The 15,973-nt window shown below is 32.8% G+C and overlaps 1 protein-coding gene across 3 annotated transcripts in view; it reads right to left on the minus strand.

Annotated features, from left to right (window-relative positions):
- Positions 1-12,487, minus strand: part of LOC139511347 (vitellogenin receptor-like) — a 39,529-nt gene extending 27,042 nt beyond the window's left edge. For 2 of the 3 annotated variants that reach the window (XM_071297991.1, XM_071297993.1), the window contains exons 1-10: positions 12,332-12,487; positions 8,388-8,522; positions 7,933-8,052; positions 4,528-4,659; positions 3,654-3,791; positions 3,024-3,143; positions 2,455-2,571; positions 1,559-1,657; positions 891-1,059; positions 311-512 (exon numbers count right to left, since the gene is read on the minus strand). In XM_071297991.1, coding sequence (XP_071154092.1) covers positions 311-512; positions 891-1,059; positions 1,559-1,657; positions 2,455-2,571; positions 3,024-3,143; positions 3,654-3,791; positions 4,528-4,659; positions 7,933-8,052; positions 8,388-8,522; positions 12,332-12,395 — 1,296 coding nt within the window. In that variant the 5' untranslated portion in view covers positions 12,396-12,487. The remainder of the gene's footprint in view (positions 1-310; positions 513-890; positions 1,060-1,558; positions 1,658-2,454; positions 2,572-3,023; positions 3,144-3,653; positions 3,792-4,527; positions 4,660-7,932; positions 8,053-8,387; positions 8,523-12,331) is intronic. The other variant, XM_071297992.1, reaches the window with a different exon arrangement.
- Between the last annotated feature and the right edge of the window lie 3,486 nt (positions 12,488-15,973).

Consider the following 15,973-nt stretch of genomic DNA (forward strand, 5'->3'; position numbering starts at 1 on the left):
AATAATGTTGTCAAACTTAAATTCAAATTTTATTTTGCTAAACCTATCCCTTAGCAGTTTTACAAAATTTCTGAATTTACAGAACTGTAGATACATTATTTTTTGTGGAATAAACTGTACTCATTTTTGTGGATTACAAAGGTATATGTGAAATTTATCAAATCAAATGTGCACACCAATGTTAAGAGGATCAATTATAAGGTTAAACAATATTCTCAAGTTTATTCATGATACAGTAGCAATTGACCTTTAATTTATGTAGACCTTTACAACAAAAGTAGTATCTAGTATATAAAACAGAATCTAGTACCTGTCTGTCTGATCCATCCAGTTGGATACTTTCTATCCTATCTAATACAGAGTCTAACCAATACAACCTATCTGTAGGTTCATCTACGGCAATACTGCTTGGGTGCTGAATATCATTATTTATTAGTAAGCTCTTCACCTTGCCATCCAATTGGGATTTCATTATGGCAGGATTCTTACCAACCTCTGACCAAATAAGAATTCTGAAATCAATAAATATATGTGTATGATTTGATACAAATGAAATTTTAGTACATACAATATACAATCTTTCTTTGAAACTATTTCAAAGAAATAAAACAAGCTATTATATATGGAATAATTTTACAAAAGTCAATATGCACATTCCAATATAAAGTTTATTTTGATTTCCTTTGAATTTGATTGGTTGTTGAATCCTTAATGACTATTATGAAATTCAAAAGCAAATCATTGCTGAATACTTATCATCCAGGAGAATATACTCAGTGACAGTTAAGATAGCCTTTGTTTTTGCATATTTGTTTCAGGATTTATTTTGAACCGCCACATTTTGAGCTTCAAATCATGATGACAACAATGGAGTTATGGAATTTATTAACCTGTGTTTATACACAATGAGTATGTCCTCTGGTGTATGCAAATCTTCCTGTATCACTGTACATACTTCACCATATTCATCACACACAATTATTTTATTTCTAGAACTGTCCACAATATACAGATGATGTGTAACTGCATCTACTGTAATACCTCTAGGAGATTCAATTCCTTAAACATTAAAAAGTTATTAAATACAAATGTGTTAATGTACGACACTTATTTTGATGCCAAACTATAAGCAAATAAAACTATTTTTCAAACAGGTCAAGTAGAGACCTTGTTTTTTCTCCATCAATAAGTAGAAAAAAACTCTTTTATTCTAGGTACGATATGTCTCAATACATCAATCTCTAGTTGTTCTTTATGAATGAGCTTTACAGGTTGACCAGAGGTCAATTAGTGTATACAACTTCACTAAACAATCAGTTCTTACTGTGACATAAAAACATAAGCATTGTGTCACAAGGAAGTTTACAGGAGAAGTGCACAAGTTTGAAAGCAGTCTATTAGCTAAACTATCTAAACATTGTTTCTAAACAGATCAAAATATAATTTTGCATTTATTCTATTTGTATAATAGGCACATTCATCGAATCTGAAAATAACTTTTACTTGTTCATAATTAAGAAATTGTAATTTTGATTTAAGACTTGTCATATAGGTATACCTGTATCAACCACTTTCCACATGTGACCATAATCAATGTCATATTTGTATACTGCCTTTTCTGTCTCGTCTGTCCAATATAAATGTGTTCCATCTGCAGCTGTAAAGAAACACAAACATTGATACAGGGCAGTCCATATATTGATGAAAACCCTTGACCCCTGGCTGAATGTGAATATCTAATAAAGGCGATAGCAAAAGTTTTAATACAGAAAAATAACTACTGAAACTTGTGATACTGTCCAAATTTTTCCCATCCACAGAAACATTCTTACAATTTTAAATTTACAGTATATTTTGATACTCAAAAGCAAAATATGACCAATGCAAGGGTTCAGTAAAAATATTTATCATTTATTATCTTCAATCATAAATGACAGTAACTTGTCCTCTTACCCATAAATATCCCTAAAAAAATCGCAACACCAAATCTTTCTATTCCTAACAAAAGGATTCAAAGTCAAAGTCTATGATCTATTTAATAAAGTAATAAGCAATAGAACAAATTTTGGCAATATTTTGAACTAGAGTTATCTCCCTTAATGAGAATATATCATTAACAATCTGCAAGACATGGTGATGGATAGGACCTTAAGAATGTTAACATCACTGCACAAAGTAAATGTAGAAATGAGGCCTATAAGATAGCTAAATACACCTGTCAAACCACTGTGACAATACAGTTTTTATTGCCTTTAGTGCAATCTTAAATTATTCCAAAAACTGAATTTCTTATATCATCTGGTACTAATATAAGAACAATAGATGCATACCAGCTTTAATTAAAAATAAAAAAATTATAGTACACTTTGAGGAATCATAGTGGTGAAAATTTTATCTATATTCTTTTTTTTTGTTCTTTTTGTTCTCTTATTTTTTTAAATATTTTATTTTAACCTATATACTGAACATGACTGAGGTTATCTACAACAGTGACCAACTCTTTGTTTGAAGACCTGATGTTGTACGATACAATTCTGTTGTATGCCGCTATATATAACACTGGATCAGAACCTGAAATTAAAAGAAAAACTGTTACTCACAGTTACAGAGAAAATAGTGCCTCAAAGGGACAATGAAATATTATAAAAAAAACAAAAACATTACAATTGCCCAAACAAATGACGAAAGACAAAACACCAGTCAACAAAACCCTGCATAGAAAATTAAAGACAACATGGACCCCATCAAAAAATTGGGTGTGATCACAGGTGTTCTGTAGTTAAAGAGTTATGCAGATCCTACTCCACATGTCTTGCTGCTAATGACAAGTACAAATTCCATGAAAATTCATTTAATTTAAATTATTGTTGTTTATTTTTCAAACTTTGTTTAAAAAATATTCAAATTATTTTATGTATATTCCATTAAGCTGTATCATTATTTTACAAAATCCTTCATCATGAATGACATATAATGTATGACTGAATTCTATAAGATATGTAATACTTCTACACAATACTAACCATTAGCTATACACAGCCTGCTGTTTTCCAAGTTGTACCCTTCATCACAAGAACAATTATATGATCCTGGTATGTTTCCACAATGCTGACTACAGACTTTGTCTTGACATTCATTTATATCTGAAAAAGAAAAAAGATGTATGAAATATAAAGAAAGGATCCAATATATTAAAGGAACAGTGCTTTTATCGCTGATCTTCATTGCACTTTTAATAACTGACTAAGCTGGTGTAATATCCTAACTTTAATATTGATCCGGAATATATGTCCATCATTTCATTCCGTATGTTACTATGTACAATGTTTAACACAGTTATCTACCTTGATTAAAGTATCAGAAATCCAGCATGGTTTGCGTCTTTCTAAACAAAGACATCTACAATACAATACACAAAATACCCTTGTAACAATACGCCATCGCCTTACAGATCATTTCAGCTGGTTAGATGAAGAAGAAAATTTCAGGTTGTGTACAATAGATAAATTATCATTTTCATTATTAAAGGTACATGTTTAACTTTTGATATAAATATTTAGAAACATATACAATTAGGAAGGTGCATAGATATATTTCTCTTTGTTGTTTGGATAATCCATAAGAAATAAAAATTATTAATATCTACCAAATACCTTGACATGAGTTTCCCTGTAACAAGAAGCCTTCCTTACACTGACACACTGAACCTGTTGGAGTAGGTAGACAGGAATGTCCACAATAGCCTTCAGATATACATTTCTTCCTGGACTCCTCTGAAATAATGTATGCATCTATGGGAAAATCAGTAAAACCTTTTTGACAATGCAGCAGCTATTAAGACATATACACCATAATATTACATATGTATAACAATACAAGATTTTTCATATAAATGTATAATATTGTGGATTCATATCATGAACTGGGTATTAATTTCCATTGATTTTGTGGATTTAGATGAACCACAAATTTAAGTGTTCAATGAAAGCGAAGTGCAAATTTCCTTAAAGCTTGTATGCAAACTTTGGCAAAACCACTTAATAAAATATTCATGAAAATTGGTACCAACAAAAATAAATTAATTCACAATTATCTTAAACATTGTCTAAAATTAACTCTTGCATAAGCCATAATTAGTTTAAATTTAGATAGCCATTTCCAAGATGATAAACATTGCCATGTAGAAGCTGAAAAAGTTGTACATGTATCACATGAACTTTTCATAGGCATCTGTCTAGTTTTTTTAACTGGGGCTTAAAAAACAGAGTAATTATAACAGATATTTATTTAAAAATTTCAAATTCCAGCACTTGACATTTTTGAACCCCTCATTATCCATAAGTTGACATTACCCACAAGACTGGCATTTAAAATTTTGATTGATTTTGAATTTCCTCAAAAGCTAGTAATATGGAATTTGTGTCCATTTTTCATCAATTGCAATAATAAATGTATGCAACAGTCAATTGAATTCATTTGGTCTTAAACATTTATCTTGACTGAATCAGCCTCTTAAATGATACGTACCACATTGTCCTCCCTCGTCAGATTGGTCTTGACAGTTATGTTTGCCATTACACAGTAAACTCATATTTATACACTGTTGTGCATTTTTACACAAATATCTCCCATGCTGTTCATTACATCTCTCTGTGGCCTCTACAATATACAGAAAAACTAATATATAATGATTATAAAGGTGTTAGTAGAGGTATAAAAATCTAGTATGGTTGCCAATGAGGCAATTAAGATCATCCAGATAGACCAGAGGCATAGGAATGTGAATGTAAGCAACTATAGATAACTGTATGCCTCTCAACAAATGAGCAATATATTTTGGTATACACTCTTTAAGGATTAGGGTCATACAATAATACCTACCATAAATATCTTCATCAGAACTATCAAGGCAATCATGGGAATGGTCAAGGTCATACAATAATACCTTCCACATTTATCTTTGTCAGAGTCATCATGACCATCATGACAGGTCAAGGTCATACAATACCTACCACATATATCTTCATTAGAGCCATCATACCAATTGTGGGAGTTGCCATGGTCATACCATAATACCTAAGACATATATCTTCATCAGAGCCATCATGACAATCATGAGAGAATTCAAGGTCATACAATAATACCTACCACATATATCTTCATTAGAGCCACAATGACAATCATGGGAGAGTTCAAGGTCATACAATAAAACCTACCACATATATCTTGATCAGAGCCTTCATGACAATCATGGGAGAGGTCAAGGTCATACAATTATACCTACTGCATATATCTTTATCGGTGCTATCATGGCAATCATGGGAGAGGTCAAGGTCATACAATAATACCACCCACATTTATCTTCATCAGAGCCATCATGGCAATCATGGGAGTGGTCACGGTCACACAATAATACCACCCACATATATCTTCATTGGAGCCATTATGGCAATCCTGGAAGAGGTCAAGGTCATACAATAATAACTACCACATGTATCTTCATCAGAGCCATCATGACAGTCATGGGAGTGGTCAAGGTCATACAAAAATAACACCCACATATATCTTCATCAGAGCCGTCATGGCAATCATGGGAGAGGTCAAGGTCATACAATAATACCACCCCCATAAAATGACATATATCTTCATCAGAGCCATCATGACAATCATGAGAGAATTCAAGGTCATACAATAATACCTACCACATATATCTTCATTAGAGCCACAATGACAATCATGGGAGAGTTCAAGGTCATACAATAAAACCTACCACATATATCTTGATCAGAGCCTTCATGACAATCATGGGAGAGGTCAAGGTCATACAATTATACCTACTGCATATATCTTTATCGGTGCTATCATGGCAATCATGGGAGAGGTCAAGGTCATACAATAATACCACCCACATTTATCTTCATCAGAGCCATCATGGCAATCATGGGAGTGGTCAAGGTCACACAATAATACCACCCACATATATCTTCATTGGAGCCATTATGGCAATCCTGGAAGAGGTCAAGGTCATACAATAATAACTACCACATGTATCTTCATCAGAGCCATCATGACAGTCATGGGAGTGGTCAAGGTCATACAAAAATAACACCCACATATATCTTCATCAGAGCCGTCATGGCAATCATGGGAGAGGTCAAGGTCATACAATAATACCACCCCCATAAAATGACATATATCTTCATCAGAGCCATCATGACACTCATGGGAGAATTCAAGGTCATACAATAATACCTACCACATATATCTTCATTAGAGCCATCATGACAATCATGGGAGAGTTCAAGGTCATACAATAATACCTACCACATATATCTGCACCAGAGCAAATGTGGCAATCATGGGAAGAATCAAGGTCATACAATAATACTTACTACATATATCTTCATCAGAGCCTTCATGACAATCATGGGAGAGGTCAAGGTCATACGATAATACCTACTGCATATATCTTTATCAGTGCTGTCATGGCAATCATGGGGGAGGTGAAGGTCATACAATAATACCACCCACATATATCTTCATCAGAGCCATCATGGCAATCCTGGGAGAGGTCAATAGATATAGAGAGGTCAAGGTCATACAATAATAACTACCACATATATCTTCATCAGAGCCAGGGGTGAATTTAAGCTTTTTTGTGTACTAGCCTGCCGGACCAGTGGACTGAAAACTCTACTGGTCCGGCTCCAAATCTACTGGTCCTGCAAAAATGACATTAATTTGACAAACACTAATATAAATGACAGATGTTTAATTTTATTTTGATGCTTTCGTTTACATAAGTTAAACAGTAACAAAGGAATAGTCTTTATTCTGATTTTGATAAAGGCTTTGGTAATCTCAATGATTTTCTTTATCAAAATCAGGATCAAGGACAGAAAAAATATCCACATTGTCTTCCACGTCATCGCAATCCTCACGACGACCATAGGGTGCCTGACCTTTTGAAAACGTTTTGATTTAAAGTTTGAATAATTTTCCCTGCCTTGGATTCCTCGGGTGCCTTCCTGTCTTTTATTGCCGTAGATTTTTTGTGCTGTTCTGATTGCTCATGAGCAAGTACAGAATCCAATCTGAAATTTGACGTTCCAGTTACGAAAATACATTTCCTATCTAGCTCTGTCACTGCAAATTTTTCACATATTGTACAGTTCATTAAATTCCGATCTACTATATAATGCAACCATTCACGATCTTTTTCCCATGATTTTTGGTATTTGCGTTTCCTTTTGTCACTTTCGTATACTTTATTTCGATCTTCCTTTTGATTGTCAGTTATCTTAATTTTTTTGTCCGGCGGTTTAACTCCTTCCAAAAATTTCCACATTTTGTATTGTTGTGAAGGACGCTCACCCGAGATATTAATTAACTTGATCAATTGTAATACCCCCCAGTACCGTGTAATTGATTTCACAGGTAAATTGTTTTGTAAACAAACGGAGATTGCGATGCAATCAGTGATTTTTATCGACAAATTTCTACTGGTCCGCCGGACCACCAACTGACAAAATCTACTGGTCCGACGCAAATTTTACTAGTCCCGGACTACCGGACTAGCGCTAATTTCGACCCCTGATCAGAGCCATCATGACAATCATGGGAGTGGTCATGGTCATAAAATAATACCACCTACATATATCTTCATCATAGCCGTCATGGCAATCATGGAAGAGGTCAAGGTCATACAATAATACCACCCACATAAAATGACATATATCTTCGTCAGAGCTATCATGGCAATCATGGGAGTGGTCAAGGTCATATTATATACCTACCACATATATCTTCATCAGAGCTGTCATGGCAATCATGGGAGAGGTCAAGGTCATACAATAATACCTACCACATATATCTTCATCAGAGCTGTCAGGGCAATCATGGGAGAGGTCATGGTCATACAATAATACCTACCACATATATCTTCATCAGAGCCATCATGACAATCATGGGAATAATCACAAATATGGGCTCTGGGTACACACTGATCTCCATCTAGACATGGGAACTCCACTGGAGTACAGTTCTGTTTCCCTAAATTTAAAACTTATTTAAAAATTGTATAAAGGAAAATTTTACAATTTTTATATAATTATATAATAAAATACACAACTAAGAAAGTATATCTACTGATGAAATCCAGTTTCATAATAAAAGCTGCCAAGAATATAAAAAAAAAACAATTTGGAGTTGTTCATGATTCATAATAAGATCTGGAAGATTTTTCTTAATAAGATATGCTGAGATTCTAGGTCATACAGAATAAAACCGGAAAACAGTATGACTGTTTTCAGATATATTATATCATATGTTGTAAAATTACATTGAGCATTTTAAAATGAACAATCATAATAATGTAAATAACTCACCACAAAATAATTCATCTGAGAAATCAGAACAGTCAATCTGTCCATCACAAAATTTGGCCTTCTCCACACAGTGTAAACCATCATGACACAGGACAGATTCATCAATGCACACTTTCTTCTTAATGTGTGTTTGACCTGATAATTTAGTAAAGTCAGACATCGCATTTAACATTTTTGTTTTCATTTCTTGTTTTTTGCTAAAAAAGTTTGTTCAGGAAAACAACAAATTCTTGAATCCTCCTTAATGTTCAGAATATTACATGGACATCCCCTAAGTATCTTTAATATCACTGTTATATAATTTATTCAAATCAAGGATTACTATCCATTTCATAAAATAAAAATTTTACATATACCACCAAAACTCGATATCTAAAGAAATTCCTTGCATGTTCCTGTTTTCATGTAATATTATGACAAAGAATATTTTATTCACCAAATAATGGTACCAGTAGACCAAATTGAGTTAAATTGGTGGCAGACTTGAGATAATTCAATTTCTCTAATTCTTACCCGATTTATCCTTTTCTGACCTGCTGATTATTATTATTTAATAAACATTTGGTTTTGTTTGATCTCGACTTGTCATTGATCAAAATTCGAATATGACATCAAATTTTTGTTGCTTTCTTCTTAAATTCCTATTGTGACGTATACCTGATGATGTCACATAGAACATGTAGAAAGAACTCATCTTTTTGGTGTTCATTCAAAAGGAAGGATTGAATTTGTCTTCATTTTGCCTAAAAATCATTAGAAACAAGATTCCACCACAAAATTTCATGCATGCCAATAGGATATTTTTCTACTCTCATCAGTTAAATTTTACATATTTAAGACGCTATTCAAGCCTCACGTTTTAAATGAAGATTTAACTGTTTCCCATAGATAAAAATCATATCACACTCAATGCAGTGGTAGAATCTCCATTTAAATATTCAACAAGTGGTTAGTTTGAACTCATTTCATCATTGGTTAAAATTTGTTTATGACGTCACATTTTCTTTATACTTTCCTCAGAATTTCTCATTGTGACGTTATGAATAAAGGGGACCATGTCTGACGATGCAACATTGAAAGAACACACCATTTTTTAGATCATTCATGAAATGAATTAGGTTTGTCTGCATATTGTCTAAAAATCATCGGAGAAACAGATTGCACCAAAACTCGTGCAATGCAATTTTTATCCACTCTTGGCAGTTAAATTTTTAAATATTTAAAACGCTCCCCAAGCCTTGTGTTTTAAATTTTGAAAAATTAACTGTATTGAGTGAATAAATATTGTAGCACACTGGATGCAGTGATAGAATCTACATGTATTAGTCCGTGTAGGGCATCTATGACCATGATGAAGTGTAAACTCGAGAGGAGGTTTTAGGAGTTGCCCAGGGTACCTGCCCACCCCACCCCCTATTTTGTAAGAAAAATTTGGTTGATTTAGGGAATCACTTAAGCAAGACTGGAGTGTGAGCCCTCTTGGGCAGTTCGTTTACAAATACAATACGGTCATGTTTTCTCTATATTGCAAGTTCTACTATCCCAATATATTACGTAATATCTCGTTAAATAAAGGGATAGTTAGTAAATCCTGTATTTAATACAGTGGCGGATCCAGAACTTTTCATAAGGGGGTGCCCGCCGATTGACCTAAGACGTGGGCCGCCTCAGTCATGCTTCAGTGGTTCCCTATATAATCAACAAAATTTTTACAACGAAAGCAGCCAGACCCCACCCCTCCACTAGATCTGCTTATGTGAATAGGAGAACGTACCTGTAAATCCCGCTGTAAAACGATATGGCGAAATACAGAACCGGAAGGCTATTTTTTAAAATCCTGAACAAAGTCAGGTTGGGTAACGAATCCTTCACTACATCCGATCTATATATAGAAATCTCTATGGCAAGCCGTTGTGGAATGGATATTAATTAATAATAGGGAATAAATTTCACAACGGCTTGATGTAATCCCATACTTCCATCTAAATCTTCGCACCGAAGTGCATTGGTGAAGCAATAATTGAACACAGCAGGGGTCTTTAATTTCAACTTACCATCTTCTTCTTTGGTATGTATTATCCACCACTATATTGGTGCACCCCATAAATGGGTAAATGTTCATTAATGATATGTATAGTCACATTAAAGGGATTATCTTATCAATAGTATTTACATAGAAATTCAATATAAATTCAATATAAACATTTGGGTATTCGATACAGACCCATCGTATTCTCGTATTCGATACAGACACTACCAGGAGGGTTATTGAAATATGTGTTCAGTCATGTTTAACTGGGACAAGAACAGCCAATTTGGTTCAATTTTGTTCAAAACGCATCGTTGATGAATAAGGGAGCTACCATTTGATTTTTAGGGGGGCAGGATAAAAATTTTGTTCTGCAATTTTTTTAGTTGTAATCTCTGTCCTGCCTTTTTATTTTTCACTCTATTTGGTCCTGCATTTTTTTTTTCTTAGTTTATTCTGACTTTTTTTTACATAAATTGTTATCCTGCCTTTTTTTTTGCGAAGTTGCTCATCCTGCCTTTTTTTTACTCAAAACTCCTGTCCTGTCTTTTTTCTTCAAATTTCATCCTAGCCCCCCATAAAAATCAAATGGTAGCTCCCTTATTCACTTGCATTAGATTCACTGTTTCAATGCACACACACAAAATATTCTTAAACAGGTAAAAACCACAGGGACTCGATTAGCACATCCAAAATGTGTTTATCAATGTTTTTTTTTAAAAATTTCGTATTTCTTGTCTATTTGTATAATATTATTTCCGTATTTAAAGTTGGCATCAATATTCCTTTGTTTTCTAGCAATGTGCAGTTCACTATGTTCCTTATGGTGTAACTACAATCAACTTCCTTTTTCACCACGAATGTGACCTACCAAATTAGACTATTTACTGGGTTTGTAATAACTTGAGAAACATGCACGATGAGTGACACATGTGGAGCAGGATCTGCTTAACCTTCTGGAGCACCTGAAATAACCCCAGTTTTTGGTAGGGTTCGTGTTGCTTAGTTTTTAGTTTTCTGTTGTGTCTTGTGTACTATTATTTGTCGTTTTTTTGTTTTGTTTTTTTTTCAGCCATGGCGTTGTCAGTTTAATTTCGATCTATGATTGTTTTACTGTTCATCTGGTATCTTTCGCCCCTTTTTTACTATCCGTTACATCCATATCCGTATACTAGTACTGAATAGGATTTTTCAGTACATGGATATGGATAGTAAACTGCACATTGCTAAAAAACAAAGAAATATTGTTTAAAAAAAAAAAGAGTATATATTATATATATACTATACTGTGCGTATTATATATATATATATATATATATATATATATATATATATATATGCGTTTACTTTTCTACATTGGCTAGAGGTATAGGGGGAAGGTTGAGATCTCATAAACATGTTTAACCCCGCCGAATTTGTTGCGCCTATCCCAAGTTAGGAGCCTCTGGCCTTTGTTAGTCTTGTATTATTTTTAACTTTAGTTTCTTGTGTATAATTTGGAGTTTAGTATGGCGTTCATTATCACTGAACTAGTATATATATTTATTTAGGGGCCAGCTGTATGAACCGACGGCTTGAAATGTGGGTATTCATTAATGGCATATCAGCCCGCGGACGCAAATAATCTAAGACATTTGTGTAAATTTACTTTTGACAACTTATTGAGGTAACGTCCACTATTTGAGAAAGAAATGCAAAGCTATATAGTCAATCTTGGCGACTCATAAAATAAATACCAACATAGCTAACCTGTTTAAACTTTCGTGTTTGCCTCATTTTGCTAACTCCTAGTAACAAAGGTATGACAACTTTTTAAAGATGTTTATTGTTGGAATATTGCAAACTAACTAAATCTGCAAATAAATAAATAATAATTTGTGGCTTAACTCCAAAAAGTTCTATAATTTAAACTAACCTTGTGAATGTTCTACAACTGAAGCAACCACAACCAAAAAGACAATTGTAAGGACTGAATCCATCGTGGCTACATACCATGCCCGTGTGTACAACCGTCCGCTTAGAATACTAACTAATATGACAATTTCGTGTGTCAAGGTCACTGCTTGTGTGTGCTCGATTATACCCATGCATGGGATCCAGGTAACATTGTTCGCTCTTACAAACATATAATAACTTGCTATTGATTAATTGCTAAAAAAGTTCAGTTTGAACAATCTATTGTATAGGACATACAGATCCGAGGTTAGGGGAAGGATGGCCTCACTTAAATATGTATGTGGCCTGTCTCTGAAGGAGTCTGTATTTTTAGTGGTTGTCATGATTGACTCATGTCTGTCATATTTGTTTTTTTTTTCGTAAAACAAAAATGTTATAAATCAGGGCCCGTATGCATAAAGCTACTTAAGTTAAGATTTTCCTTAGTAAACACTTAAGTTAAGGAAACTCCGCCCTTTTTATCTAAGTGGTATGCATAAAAAATCTTAAACTTAGTGTTTCCTAAGTAAAATCTTAGTTGTTTTAAGTCACGCCCACAAAACTTAAGTGGTATGTATAAAACTCCTTATACTAAGGAAACGCCTAAGATAACACTTAAGTCTAAGGTACCTATAGAGCTTCCTTAAATTTTCAAAAATAGTTAAAAATCAATCGAAAGTATGCGTTTTTTGCAGAACATTAATAGGTTATCTTCAATTAAATTGATTAATAACTATATCAGTAATAAAATACTAATTATTCGTTTATTTATTTCTAAATGTTAACGATGAACGTTATTTTCTTCAAATCACGTATAATCAACAAATCAAGATATATATAACAGTGGGTAGTTATATCCCATATCTCGTGTGTATACCGAAAAGTACTCAGTTTTTAAACTCATCACGGTAATTCATGGTTCTATTTTTCTTTTGTTTACTCTGTACGTGCACGTTTTATAAATGTTTAAAATACACCGAGCGGGTATCATTTGTAACCGTTAGTTAAAACAGAATTTAGGAATGAAGAGAGGGCATGCAAAGCCACATTTTTTATCTCATGTGTGTGGGTTGGGTTTTTTTCTTGGTTTTTTGGGGTTTTTTTGGGGGGTGGTTGGGGGCATTTGAATTTTCAATTTAGTTTTTTTTTTTATTTTTAAGATGTGGGGCATACCCTACATTTTTTTCACTTACAGGAACAAAATCAAAAAGTTTTAAGACCTACCCAGAGGTGGATTTCTTTCATAAAAGGGGGTGGGTGTGGACATGGACCTCCATTTTGTTGAAACAATAAGTTGATTGTTTATGGAATCACTGTTACGGCAGTCAGAAGTCCCCACTGCTACACCCCATGGAATTCGAAATTTATGTAAGATCATATAAGGTATTTATGATACCTTACTCGTATCAAATAATTTTTTTTTAATTTTCCTTATATATTCAATGAGATATATTGCGGTTTCGAAAATATTGCTAAGTACGTTAAGATGTTGAGAATATACTTACTGTAATAATTTTGTTTTAGGAAAGATTGTAGGACTTTTGAAAAATGCCCTAGTTTGTATATGGATTCCTGGAAAAAATTCTACCCTCCCCCTTTTTTGTTGTTGTAAAAGGGAAGTTATAAAAATGTTAATTTCACATCAAAATAGATTTTTTCAAACCATAAGCAAATGCAAGCAAGAGGTCTGGAAAGGTAGACGTCAGCGCATAAGCTGAACTATTATTAAACATTTCATTGAAAAATGTGTTTTGTAAAATGATTTGCTTACAATGCTACCCTTAGTCTGCTACGCCACTGAAACCTTGATCATGTTTTGTTAAGAGTTTAAAACATATTGTTTTATCCAGAAAATATTACACCCATTAAAAGATGATTGGAGATTAAGTAGAGGAAAATCTTGGATTACCGAAATATTTTTCTTCCAATCCGTCAAAACATCAACCTTAAAAAGCGTTGTCTTATATGCGGCAATTGTTCATCATTGTACTACATGTTACGTTCTATTGAATTGTTTTACATCTATATCAATATCAATTTAACCCCAGGGCCCGTATGCATAAAGCTACTTAAGTTAAGATTTTCCTTAGCAAACACTTAAGTTGAGGAAACTCCGCCCTTTTTATCTGAGTGGTATGCATAAAAAATCGTAAACTAAGTATTTCCTAAGTAAAATCTTAGTTGTTTTAAGTCACGCCCACAAAACTTAAGTGGTATGCATAAAACTCCTTATACTAAGGAAACGCCTAAGATAATACTTAAGTCTAAGGTACCTATAGAGCTACCTTAAATTTTCAAAAATAGTTAAAAATCAGTCGAAAGTTTGCATTTTGGTAGAACATTAATATGTTACCTACAATTTGATTGATTATTATATATGTTACAGTGAATTTGTATAATCAGGGATTATGTAGAATCCCTGATTTTTCAGGGAATATGTAGAATCACTGAAATCATTAGTAATTATATATAATCCCTGAATATGACCAGTGATTTTACATAATCACTGAACATTTTAATAATTATTCTACATATTCCCTAATATGATTTCAGGGATTATCAATAATGTAAGGATCCTTTGTTTGTTAAAAAATAAATAATATAGACAAATTAACATTTTTTTCTTTCATATTCCTTGCCAGATGAAATAATTTTGCTTTTAAACACAGAGGATAATCTTAACTTATATAACCAACACAGGGTTTCGAGATAAAGTTGAAGACTTCAAAATTAATAATAATCAACATTCCCTTTATAGCGATAACTTTACATGTATATATTGTTTGTTGCTATTTGTAAATCCACAGAGCTTGTTATTTGTGGTACAGAAGATTATGAAACATCTGTTTTGTGGTGTTTTTTTTTTTTTTTTTTTTTTATTAATTTTTTTTGTCAAATGAACAAGAAAATTCAAACTGAGAGAACTAACGCATCTAAATGTCATGATGATAAAACAGGCAGAACTAAGGATTGATAAATAAAACAATATTTTAGAGGAAGCTAGTATTTGGTGTAATATTCTCATAGCAATTCCGCAGGGAAAAAAGAAAAGGGAAACCCAAAAACATAATCATTGGCAATTGTTCACAAAAAGTCTGAAAAAGAATATTGCCTGGCCACAAAACATGGTATTTTGCTTGAACAGGTTCAAGATTGCTCATTCCCTTTTTTCGGGATACAATTAGATGGTTTTACTGAACACTTCATTTTTCTTAGGCGTGTCGAAAAATTTGATTCGATATGTGAAGGAAAAGGTTTTTTTAAATGTGGATATTGTGATAGAAACAGATGTGAAGCATATTATTTTAATATATTGGGTTTAACATTTTAATATATTGTGCCTAACATTTTTTTTAAATGGGGTTATCATTTTGATATATTTTTCTTAACATTTTACAATTTATGTTTATATTGATGTTTTAATATGATTTTATAGAATAAATTATTTGGCTTTTATTCATTTTCTTTAATAAAACTATTTCTTCATTTCAGTTATTATGTATAATCCCTAACATTTTTTCTAGTGATTCTACACAATCCCTGAAAATTTTAGTGATTATATATAATTCCTAAACTAGCCAGTGATTCTACATAATCCCTGAAAATTTCAGGGATTCTACAT

This window comes from Mytilus edulis, chromosome 2, assembly GCF_963676685.1.
Source record: "Mytilus edulis chromosome 2, xbMytEdul2.2, whole genome shotgun sequence".
Taxonomy (NCBI): domain Eukaryota; kingdom Metazoa; phylum Mollusca; class Bivalvia; order Mytilida; family Mytilidae; genus Mytilus; species Mytilus edulis.